At 38.9% G+C, this 13139-nt stretch overlaps 1 protein-coding gene across 1 annotated transcript in view; it reads left to right on the forward strand.

Moving 5' to 3' along the window:
• The window catches only part of rel (v-rel avian reticuloendotheliosis viral oncogene homolog), a 14565-nt gene extending 7429 nt beyond the window's left edge, over window positions 1-7136 (forward strand). The window contains exons 6-11 of the mRNA XM_035664218.1: window positions 2857-2997; window positions 3891-3995; window positions 4202-4420; window positions 4537-4602; window positions 4714-4788; window positions 4897-7136. Of these exons, the coding sequence (XP_035520111.1) occupies window positions 2857-2997; window positions 3891-3995; window positions 4202-4420; window positions 4537-4602; window positions 4714-4788; window positions 4897-5795 (1505 nt within the window). The 3' untranslated portion in view covers window positions 5796-7136. The remainder of the gene's footprint in view (window positions 1-2856; window positions 2998-3890; window positions 3996-4201; window positions 4421-4536; window positions 4603-4713; window positions 4789-4896) is intronic.
• Window positions 7137-13139: the final 6003 nt, after the last annotated feature.

Raw genomic sequence — 13139 nt, forward strand, 5'->3', positions numbered from 1 at the left:
GGTCGTATAGTATGTTCCATAAAGTGTTCCATAAAGTGTGTCTGTTGATTCAAAATGAAACTAGATTACATTTTTTTATACCTGTTATGTTCTATAGTGCAACAATGTGTGATTTTAATGCAAGTGCAGACACTCCAGACAAAAGTGCCATATTAACAGTCCCCCGAGAGCTCACTGGGTGGTTGATTGATCTCAATTTAGATCTTTAAGTTGAAATAAATAATAATAAAAACTGGCATATCTTACAATACTGCACCTAAAACTGTAGTAGTAACTGTGTAGTACTCTACACAGTACTCATAATTAATACGTTGTAAGCACCTTGTAAGTAATCTTTATTCTGTAAGAGTCTTTAATACTGTACTGGTTAGTGATATTTCCAATGAGATACTTATTTTGTAATCATATAAACATATAATGGTTTTAAATCTGCTTATAAAACAGCACACACAGTATTTCCTTTTGAACTAAGCGTAAATTATTCTTATCTGAGCAACAACTGCTGCTCTTCTTTTTATAAACAGAAGGAACTGAAAGTAAAGACTTCATACTCTAAATATGCTCTGTGATGTCTCTGTCATATTCATTTATAAACTCTAAAATGATTTGACTTCTGAGATGTTTACAGCCGTCAGATGCTTGATGGTAAATGATAGTTCTGCATTTTGGGAAATATGCTTATTTACTTTCTGAGACTAATAGATTGATACCACTCTCAACAAATATGTAAAGCTAGCAGACAGTTATCTTAACATTAAGGCTTGAAGCAGGTGGGAAACAGCTAGCAGGGCTTCGTCCAAACATATGAAACTCTGTCTTGTCTCTAAAAATCTTAAATTAATGTATTTCCCAAGATGTTAAACTATTTCTGGCTGCATCCAAACAGAACCGTCACTGATATGAAGCAGGTCAGACAGTCTGCCATCTAATACAGAACCCTGTAATAATAATCAGAGCCAGGCTGACATGTTTTGGCTGAATCAGATATCTAATATCAGACTGTTTGAACAAAGATTGAAGCTTCACGTTGACGCCGACGTGTATCATTTCTTACAAAAATGCTCCAGCGGGGGCTAAAGCTCTTGGAGAGACATGTTAGCAGTTGCTTTGCTCTTTTTCTCTGCTTGTTAATTGCACAGCCGTGGACTCCATCCAGACTCAAGTTACACATTTAATGACTTCTGACTAAGCAAAATCCAAACCGACTGCACTGATGACCTGTGACTTCACTTGGACTCGAGCCTTGAGAGGGAAAGAGGGAATAATGGCTGCTGCCAGCAATGCATGCAGAGACAGAGCAGGAAAAATACCTAGCCGGCTGTTTGCACTGAGCATGTCCAGTGACACATTCAGCAAGGCTGAGGAGTTTCCCTTCATCTCACGTGTTACTGCACTGCACTTTTTTTGTTGTATAACGTTTGTATTATTGCTATGGAAAGTGTTCAGAGCAGTACAGCGTGGCAATGATGGCACTAAAATGGTTGAGAGACACAGACGAAGGACTCAAAAAGCTTTAAAAGTTTTAAAGATTTGACTTGGCTCCTGTCCCACCACTTTCACACACGTCAGGAGCCATCGTGGTCACTCAGGGAGACACTCACACACACATAGGCGCACTAACACACACACTTCTTCCACTCTGAGGTGAGGTGGCGAGCGTCACCGTGGCAACAAATTGTAGGCGGGGATGGCCTTGCCGTGAGGGCAACAGATAGAAATTGAGAGATGGAGGAACTGAAAGTAGGCCGATGTGAAAGCCTGGTGTGTGTTAGTGTGTGTGTGTGTGTATCTGTGCGTTGGCGTCTCACAGTAAAGCTCTCCCTGCAAGGTGTGTGTGTGTTTGTGTGTTGCCTCTGAGGGCGGTATATGTGTGACGCTTGCATGTGTGTGTGTGTGTGCAGATGAGTGTGTAGGTTGTGGATGAAAAAGCTTATCTGTGACGTGTTAGTGTTGATCCAAAGTTGAGGTTTTGAGGACAGCCTACAGGTTTAAAAAAGAACATTACAGAGCATCTATCCATTTGTTTATGTCAGTAATTGTTCAGTTTTTTTGTAGCTTTGCTTTGTTAAACGATTCTGTGATTATGTTAATGATGACGCAATTGCAGCATGCTTATATTGTCGGTATATAGCCCCATAAAAAGGGAAGTAGAGGAGGGGAAAACAATTTGCATTTCAGAAGAGATCTTAAAAGGTCACTCCATCCAAATTACCGAAAGAGATTGTTTCCTTTTGGTTTTTTTGGTGTCTGGACTCATTATGAGATATATCCACCTTTAATATTCAAAGTGTTGTGTCATAAACAAAGTCCTGCTTACAAAAGATTGTCCACAGACCGTGCTATTAACAGTTTTCAAAGGGGACTATTTTGTCAGTAGAAAGTAGTTCCGTGGAAAATTTCTTTCAACTAACTCTTTGGATTATGCAGAGTAACAGGGGCAGAGTTTATGGAAAAACAAGTTCCTAAAGTTGGAGAATTTGAGAAGATTTATTCAAGCAAAACACATTATGAGTTTATAAAATATGTAATGTCATAGATTAAACTAGTCAGTATATAGTAAGAACAGTTCAAATTAGCTCCACCTCAACTAATTACAACTGTAAAATACTGATAATACTTCTTAGTACCATTTTTATTCATCTTAGTATAATTTTTTTAATATGTAAGTTTAGTGTAGTTCATAGTGTTCCTACTTTTATTTCAGTGAAACCTGAAGCTAATCTCTTTGTTATTTAATGACAACTGTGTGCTCTGTGTAGTATCAGAGTGAAACCTGATGAAACCTGTGTGATCCTTTGCTCATGCTGCTGGTTGTTTGTCTTACTGACACCCGTTTGTTTGTGTGTGTGCCCTCAGTGCCACGTGAGCAGCTGCTGCAGACGGAGGAGTACGACTTAAACGTGGTCCGTCTGTGCATCCAGGTTATCCTGCAGGACGAGAACGGCCACTACACCCGCCCGCTCAACCCCATTGTCACCAACCCCATCTACGACAACAGTGAGTGGCTAAGCTTCGTCCTCTTCAGCTCAGGCTGACATCACATGGGGCAATTAAAACATTATGCAATTGCCAGATAATTGTACTTACGGGAAAACAAACAGCCAAATGTTAGGTGTGTCCCGCTCTGACTGATAGTGGAATTCAAGAGCTCTAATATTCCTGTCATTTCATAGCCTTGCCTATAATTTTACTAATTTCCCAGTAATCTAAAGATAGAAAGAATAATACTTGAATGAAAACAATTGAGAGGTTACACAAGTACCTGTGTGTACACATACACTTCATACAGTACGTACCTGCTGCTGTGCACGCAAGTGTTTGTCACAAGACTTGTGTCCAGTGGACATTCACTAAACGCCATTTCAAGTGTTGCACTTAGTGAACCGGTTCAATGTTCCTCACACACATTGAGAAAGAGGAAGTTCTTTATACACACTAACCCTCAAACAACACTGTTACCATGGAGCACTTCCTCTTCTGACAGCAAAGCATGTGACATGTGACTCAACCTGGTGAGGCTTCAACTGTAAACTGAATGTGGTCTTTTTCTAAACTGATTTACACTAAGCCACTAAAGCTGGGTTTTCACAACAATGCATCAAGTAGATCAAGTAAAGGCAGATTCTGGCATCCTCATTCTTGATATCATGTCTTATGAACGCAGTTAGTATACAGACTTGTTAGATTTGTTGCGTCTGTTTACCAAACAGACCAAACAGAAATCTAATTCAGCCCCCCGAAGTTAATTTTAGTGTCATTGTAGTTGTTCAAGATACTAAAAGTCTTCCACTCAGTGAGCATACAGGTCGTATAGTATGTTCCATAAAGCGTTAGTATACAGACTTGTTAGATTTGTTGCGTCTGTTTACAACGTGTTCCTGCTTCATCAGGGGCCCCAAACACAGCTGAGCTGAGGATCTGTCGGGTCAACAGGAACAGTGGCAGCGTCAAGGGAGGGGATGAAATCTTCTTGCTGTGTGACAAAGTACAGAAAGGTACAAACTATCAATGTCCTGTAGGCCTTTGCAAAGAATTGATCAGCACTTTATTTTATGTTTCATCCAGCTTGCATCTATTTTCTCTCCAATCGTCTTCATTCAGTCCATTAATCCATTTAGCTTCTTATAGCTGTAGTGCTCATCACTTTGCATGTTCACTCACTCTTCCATTCCTGTCATCCCATCATCTCCCTTTCCTCCAGATGACATTGAGGTGCGATTCTTCTCCTCCGACGGCTGGGAGGCCAAAGGTTCCTTCTCCCAGGCCGACGTTCATCGCCAAGTAGCCATCGTCTTCAAGACTCCTTCTTACTATAACACCTCCATAATAGAGTCGGTCACTGTGCACATGCAGTTGCGCCGACCTTCCGATCAGGAAGTCAGTGAACCGATGGATTTCAGATATCTGCCCGACGACAAAGGTGAGCAGTGATCGCCTTCTTTCTGTTATTAAACTCAAACTATTGCTATATTCTGTGTCCAAGAACTGGGGCCCAGTTAGACTCAGATAATATATGTGAACATGTGTTTGCTGTAGATCCTTACGGCTACAATGAGAAGAAGCGCAAGAGAGAGAACTTGATGAGGATACCAGGATTGTCTGGTAAGAGTATATACAGTATATACAGTACAACCCATCTGATATGACCCCACATGTGCATGTATGCAAGTCTACATGTTTGTATTTCAACAAAGTTTTCCTGCCTTTCTCTAGGTGGTGCTTTTGCTTGCCTGGCTATGAACAGGCCAAAAGCAGTGTCACAGAGCACCATGAATCACATGCGGAAAGGTAGGAGAGGTTTAACTTGATTTCCCTCAAATAGCAGTAATTAGATGTTAAGCCAACATTTCCATCCAGATCAAGATAATACACTTAAAGTCACTATATGTTTTCCAGACCTCAGCAACATGTACCTGAGGCAACAGCCCACACCTACGATGCAGCAACAACCTGCTGTGTTCAACCAGTCCTACCAGCCAGGCCCACAAAATGTGATGATGACGTCACAGGCTCCTAATTCATGGGCAAATCCCAACCCAGCACTCTCAATGGAAACAGTCACCATAAACCCGTCTGGTGCCATGAGCAATCTGTCACGTCCTAATAGCAGGCAACAGCAGCCAAACCGTGGAACCGGTTACCCCCAGAGAGTGGAGCCCAACAACTTCGACAGTAACATCCTTCCTCAGCTCTCCATTAGGGACTTGCAGTGCTTGGATACAGTCACCCAGGTCCCAGGAATGAGCCAGTCAGAGTCCCAGCCGCTCTTCCACATGCAGCACCAAAGGGAGGAGCTCGCCTCTGACACCCGGGCCCAGAACCATCTTGGCAACCAGAACCAGGGTCTCCAGACTGCGTGGCCCAATTTCAATAACCTCAATCCAATCCAGAACAACTTTAACGGGTCGGTACCTGGAGGCGGAGGGGGGTCACAAGGGCTGAACTCTTTCCCCTTCCTAGAGGGAATAAATGAAGATGAAGCTTTTGTGAAGGGTCTGGTGGGAATGTCTCAGACTGGCTTCCAGCTGAAGCAGGAGCCCCAGATCACAGTGGGACAAGAGAGCCATGCTCCCCTCATGCAATCCCCAAGGGAAAACCAAGGAAATACTTACATCAACTTGCTTCCTCGTCCAATGAGCAATGGCACCAACATGGATCCAATGAGACAAGATGCTAGCGGCAACACCCAGGCTCTTAAAAACCTGCAAAATCCCTACTCAAACAACGGCATGGCCTCCGACAACCACTTTACAACCTTGGCTGACTGGATCAAAGCAACTCGGCAAAGTGACTAAAAGAAGTAAAGTTTTTGGTAGCAAGAAAAAAGCAGAAGCAGCTCCGAAGGAACGCTTTGGTCTTGTTTAGCCTTGCAAAGCCAGGAAATTATCACCCCTTCTGGCCCAGTAAGGGTCAGTGGGCATTTGCTTGGGCTATAACATTAGTGTACCTTAGCCAATTGGATAGATAGCCGGACAAAAGGCATTGTTTCTAGACGGTTCGCTTGATTACAGACTAGTTCCTTCTTTAGCTAATACATCACCAAGAATGATTCCTTGGCCTGATTGGCCCAGTGTGCCATTGGTCTTTGGTATTAATCTAGAAAGAAGTTTCTCCTGAAAATGATCAATCCAATTTGATTTCTTGATCAATTTGACACAAGAAATAGACAATGCAGTTTCAGAACCATTAATTTCAAGAGCCCCAGTGTAACCCCGACCTTTAAACTGAGGTATTGTAAGTTGCATCGACGTTCTGAACACCTGTTTCCAGTTGCAGGTGTTATGGAACTCGGGGGATATCCCCCATGATTAGACAGTAAAACTGAGCTCACCTGTGTTCAACTGGCTTCTGCAAGGCTAAGATGTGTATGTGGTTCCCAAGCCGAAGTTGATTTCCGAAAAAGTGAATGTACTACTTTCTTTCTTTGTCTTTCTCAGGTGAAGTTGGATTCACTGTCAACATACTGTATAGTAATCAATGTTTTTATAAGTTGTTTGATCTTAAAAAAAACAAGGGTAAATGGATTTTACGCATTTTTGAAAGTACAGCAGAAAAAAAATTTGCTTTTTATGACTTTTTATGACTTTTTATTGCTATGTAAACCATTCCTTCACATACTGTTTTATTGATTTATTGATTAGTTTATTAAGTGCACTCTGTACATACATGTTAGCCATAGTTGAGAGTGAAAGCAACAACCACGCTGAAACACTCAAGAACTGGCAAGGTACTGAAATTTCCATTGAGGAAGTGGGAGGAAGCACATTCAGTGTTGTCTTTCCTTTGTAATGACTATGTCATACCAGTGATCACATGTGTTATTCAGAGTTCTCAGAGTATTTGTACCAGATGTTTTTATAGAGAGAGATGGAAATGTTGTGTTTTATTCATTCAGCTGAGGCTCTTACCTTCACAGAGCGTCTTGCTCGAGGACACGTGGCTGATAATGAACAAACACCGGCTCTTTGTGCCATCTCTGGCCTAGCCCATCCCTTTGATTTTTTACTTGTATGCCTTTCAAAGCTTTGTGGTTTTAAATGAAATTAAATATTTTGATGACTAATGTGTAAGATTTGCTATTTTTGGATTTTTCTAAAGGATCAGTTCTTAATAAACAGACTCTGTCTTATTCCACATTTTTTGTCATTTAATGATTACCTTTATATTATCTCTATATATCTGTATATACTCTACACACGATCTTTACCTGCAGGCATTCATAACAATTATGCATCGTCATAAAGCATGACCAGGTGCTCAATAGGTAATGCATTACTTTCTATATTATTTGTCAGTTAAAGAAATAGTTTGACATTTTCTCTTTCTTCTGAATTATTGATTATCACATGCTTGTCTTTAAAAGATATTTTGAGCATAAAGACTGGAAGAGAAGACAGCTAGCATGACTCATGTCTGACAATCTGACTTGTCGTACACTTATTTTCATGGATTAAACAAACGAGATATTACTTAGTGAGTTTTAGAGGTGCTAACTGTTCCTCCCAGCTTCAAGTCTTTATCCAGAGCTAAGCTAACCGTCTCCTGGCTTTATATTCATCGTACAGACATGAGAGGGGTCTTGATATTCGTATCTAACTTTCAGATATGCTCAGTAAATGTTGTTTGAGCACACAACCAACTGGATACTTGGATAACGCTGTGTGTCTTTTATTAAATATAATAAATGATCAGCTATCTGTACAGAATACGGTCGACTTTAAAGTCACCAGCTGCACAGGAAAGGAAATGTAGAGACTGTAATTACACTACTGCTGTAGTGGATAACATGTTAATGAGCCTCTATTTAACTTTAACCATTATATATTAATCATATATTGAGTATCCAATATATTAAGTTAATATTAAGTTTACATACAAATTGTGGTTGAAATTGTTAGTTTCACACATGCATACACTTCTGTTTTCACTAACAGCGTATTAAAGGTTTCTTTTAATCTCTCATTACTCATTACTCTGTTTCAGAGGCCCATTTTTAATTCCACTTATAATAATTCAATATGCAGTTCTTGAAATCTATCATTTCACTTTTGTATTTGTTTCTAATTTCCTCGCGTTTGCAAGCAAAAACAGATGTTAATCTGTCTTTTGCCTTTGTTATGACTTACATCAGATAAAGTGGTAAAGTCACTCCTGTTGTTTGTGTACACTGGCCGTCAAAATTAAGTTTTGTTTTGTACATATTTTACGTGAAATGACGTGCAATTCTGACACATGTGAAACTGTTTACCTCACAGCTTCAATAATCAGGTGGCAATAAATGCTAACGTCAGCTACCATGCCCACAATGATAATGCTAATACGCTAATGTGTGGCAGGTGTAATGTTTACCATGGTTACCATCTTAGCTTAACATCTTAGCGTAAGACATTATCAAGCACTAAACACAAAGGTGCAGTTGAGGTTGATGGCAATGTCATTAGTTTTATGATTGATCATAAACAAAAGTATTTAAACATTTTTTTATGATTCATATTGTATTTAAGTTCAGAAAATGATTAAAACAACAACAGATGAACAAAAAAAGACATTTATAACGACATAATATATGTTGTTAATGGATTTAATATATATATATATATATATATATATGTACACTTTTATATAGCTGTGTAAGACAGGAAGTGGAAATACTTACAAAATACTACAAAATAAAATGAAATAACTAAGAATGAATAATAGTAAATAAAATTAAATATAGAATAGAACATCTTTAAAAAGGGTGTTACAATCTCTCAGCTACAAGATAAAAAAGAATCCGTCCTATAATAGACATTTCCACTCACACCTATCACATAATTTCCTTTCATGCATTCTCACACATCTAATCCTCCAGTTAAGACCGAAGACTGTATAATTAAAAATGGACATAGTCTCTGTGACGTCCCCGAAGAGAGACGCTTTAATACGGGACCTTATGGACTCTAACTGCTCAGTAATGATGCAAACAGGGAAGACTAGATAGTTACTAGAAGTAATAGATAGTGTTCCACAAAGCGTATTAAACCCTATTCATATAAACATGATATCACACCCACTTAGAGATAAAGTTCCACCTTATTGAGCAACCTGAATAAAATATGATGATGCTAGAGGAAGCGATATCACCCAAATCATTAGCATTCATCCTCGGGGGACCGTGAAGAAGTGGTGGAGCAACCAGCACTGCCAATAAAAACTCCATAATACACATTTAGGCTGCAGGTTCCTGTCCATCGCCCCCGGGTTTAACCATTCATGTCAGAACATACTTCTGGTGATGCCAGTGATGATAGCTGTGAGTTTGTACAGTTTCATATTTACATCAGTGCTGCTCACATTTTCATCATAATTATGCGATGGATCTCGATTTGGTGAGAAATCAACATCACGATTCTAATCTTGTTTCTTGAAAAATTCTGTTCGTTATTGGCTAGGTACTTTACAAGCAGAGTGTCCTGAAGCGTCATTACCGAGGAATCGAGGATGTGCTACATTGGAGATGTTTGTTTTCTCTCGTATTAGGAGACTGAGGTGAAATGCTGAATGTAGCTTCCTTTCTGAACCGCAGTGAACCCTTGATTTAACCTCAGCGCACAGGATACTAACAACAGTCTGCTCACAGGCTTTTGGTTTTGGTTCACTGGTCCCAGCTCATTTGCAGACAGACATTTACACTTTCAATTTAATCTACATTTGTTGTTTTGATTCACGCAGTTTTTGATTTAAAGAACTTAACTTAGCCTCAAATGTTGGTTCTAAAAAACAAGATAAATAAAAACAACATGTTTGTTTGGAAGAGATTTTCTGCCGATGTGAGAGGGATAAAAGATTCTTTAAGTCACTATAATGAGAAACTTTCTCATTATTTAATGACAAAGTTATTATTCTGAGGTACTGAGTTTATTAGTAATCTAGCAAAGAGATCTTAAGATGACGTCAGATGTTGGATGTCAGTGCGTTGTGCCAGGGGAGCCGACCGATGCAGGTGTGTCTCAGGTTTTGAGTAAGAACGTTTGTGGGAACAGTGAGTAAATTTTAGGTCAGTGTGTTTCTTTTCTTTCTTTTAATCTGTAGATGAAATGATGGTAATGTGTTTGTTCCTGTAACATTTGTTACTACATTGACCTTTTGACACAACCTTGATGTTTCGACATCTGAACTGGCGAAATTTCTCTCTTGACGTTGGTCAGAGGTCACGAGAGATAAAGCACGCTTACTGTACGCAGACTTCTCCTTGTCTTAAGGCTCAAGCACAAAATGTACCGCTGTGGGGTCACTACACCTTCAATTAAAGGAGATTTTAACAGTCTCAGTTTAATATATGACCTCCATATGCAGTGCACCAACTGCACAAGGTCACATTCCTCAAAACCTACTTGGCAATAAACAAAATTCTGATTCTGATTCTGATAAACTAACAAAACCAGCAGAGAGAAGATTGTTTATTTACATACACTGTGAAACAAACAAACAAAAGATATTTGATTTGAGTAGAAGTAAGTCAAATATTTATTGTTAAGGTAACTGTGGGTTAATTTTCTGTGTTTTTTATGTGACTAACATCAAATCTTTACACTTTGGGGGATAATTAAGAATTATTTCAATGCATACTGATGATTAATAAATACAAAAGCTGAAAAATCCTGAGCTGTACAGAATTATAATTACATACATTTTATATATATACTAATAACTAATATAAAATAATTAAGAAAATGAGTCAATGGAACAAACTGCACATCCCATAGCATTAATTGCACACTGCACATCAGACACTTTTAAAAATTACTGTAATATTGAGTTTTTTATTTTTTATCTTTTTTACTTACTGACTTATTGTCCATATTGTCTTTTTTACTCTTTTCTATTGTTGGGTTAATATTGTGTTTTTCTGTTACTTATTGTATTCTACTTATTGTACTTATATTCGGTATCAGGGTGGGACAGGCAAAGGAAGAATTTCATTGCACAGAGGAAACTTGCTTTCTTTTGTTGCACATGACAATAAACATCTTGGACTTGAACTTGAACTTGAAACTGGAATTATATCACTAATACTTAAAATACTGCACAAATTTAAGTTCACTCAAAACAACTGAGTTGCTTCAACAATTCCTTTTTGATTTGGTTTACCCAATCTTAATCTTTTGTTTTGTTTTTGGAGGATTAATTTAAGTTACAGTGCAGTTATTCCTAATGTCTGCCACCAGGTCGGTTTCCCCTTGAAATCAATGAAACAAGGAGCTGCTTCTGTCCACAAGGGGCGCCAGAATCAACACACACAATGGAAAAAGGTGTGTAGGAGAGATTCGTCTCTTGCTGGTGTCACCGTAGCAACGACTCCTTCTAAGGTAACAAACACACGATGAAGCCCTTTATTCAGGTCCTTATTTCATTTCATTTCTCCCAGTAGAGCCTCATAAATGTTACACAACTGGACCTTAAATGACGATTGGTTTACTCACTTAAAGACCAATAATGTCAATATCAAGCTTTGATATCAATAAAGATTTTAAAAGTAAAAGAGGTGCAATTAACCTGTGTTTTAAACTCTGGTCACAAAAAGGGGGGGGGGGGGGGGTCTCCATGAGGTCATTAAAACATCTAAAGGCTCTGATTGTTAGGGTGTTGAGACTGAACCCAGCACTCGGTTGGTCCAGGAGTTATCAGACACACATTGTGGAAAGAGGTAACACGAGCACCTGGGCTGTGTAATACAGATATTGGCAACATCAGGATCCACTTTATTGAGTAAATAGCTCAAAATAAGAGAAGCACATTGTCCTAACGGCAGACACAGATGAAGCAATACTTTTGAGTCAGAACATTTCATTTCTGCAATGAGGCCGCGTTGGGACTTTGAGGACAGAAAGTTCTCGCTGTACAAACATTGCATGAAGGTGTGCACACATGCCATGTGCTGTATGTTGGTGTGTGCACCCCATGTCTGCGCAGACAGAACCTGAAAGTATGTCAGTGGTTTCCCTAACCATGTCTGGAAGAGACAAGCTAGACCTGTTTATTGCCACTGTTTCCCAGTTAAGGCCTCTCCTCGCTGCGCTGTCTCCTCCCCCCTAACCCTCGACTCGCCCCTCCTCCCTCCTCCCCCCCTCCTTCCTTTGAAGCTCGCACACACACACAGTCGCTCACTGCAAATGGTTGCTGACAACGGCGGCATCCGGTCACGCTCCACTCGACTGAACCCGCCTTTATCTCACCAAATCAGGTGGAGGGTTTGTACGGCCGTCACTGAAGCATTCAGACAACAGAGCTGAAGACAGATTTAAGTGATATTTATCCACTTCCCTTAAAACTATGGTGATTTATCTGATTATATGTAGATATTCACATTAAATCTAAACAAATCATGGGGTTTTAAATTACAGCATGTACACTGTTACAGTAAAAGACCATAAACTCTAAAGAGGTTAAAGTTTCTGTAATAGCAAAAAACTTTATTTATACGGCATTTTAAAGGAATTTATACAGTTATTTTTATATTACAGGCTGTAAATTGCACAGAAAACCACCGTTACAGCATCATATGATAATTTTATGTAGCAAAACTGTTTCTTTAGATGGTAAAAACTTATATTTATACATTAAAATATGGATTAAAACTTACAATCAACAGTACTAATATCTTTTTACTGTAGTAGTAGAAAAGGTTTTAGTGTTTTACCTTAAAAATAATGTTGTTTCTTTTGACAGTGTAACCATAAATATGAACATAAACATTATTGTCTGTCTGTCTCGTTGTAGTTGTGTTTAAATAACAGATTTGACACCTATCTGCCCCATGGAGGCTACAAAATGATACATTTTTAATTCATATTAATACAGTAATTCACCTTTTTAGGAACAAAACAGGCTCCAAAACTTGAATTAATTTTGTAAATAACTTTTTAAAACAATCTCCTTCTGAATCGACTCATGGAACAAAGCCCAAACAATAACCACACATGTACTGTATATAGTCATCTTTTCCACCTGTAAGATCACTGAGCCGAGGCCTCTCTATGAAACACAGAGAACGGTTATTACTTCCATTCTCTGCAAGCAATTTTCCTGATCCTACAATTTGCAAACTTCCTGCAGCACATTTTAATTATAGGTATTGCACCTTATATGTAGCTAGA

The sequence above is a fragment of the Morone saxatilis genome, unplaced genomic scaffold, assembly GCF_004916995.1.
Source record: "Morone saxatilis isolate NCDOM2014 unplaced genomic scaffold, NCSU_SB_2.0 Contig19, whole genome shotgun sequence".
Taxonomy (NCBI): Eukaryota; Metazoa; Chordata; class Actinopteri; family Moronidae; genus Morone; species Morone saxatilis.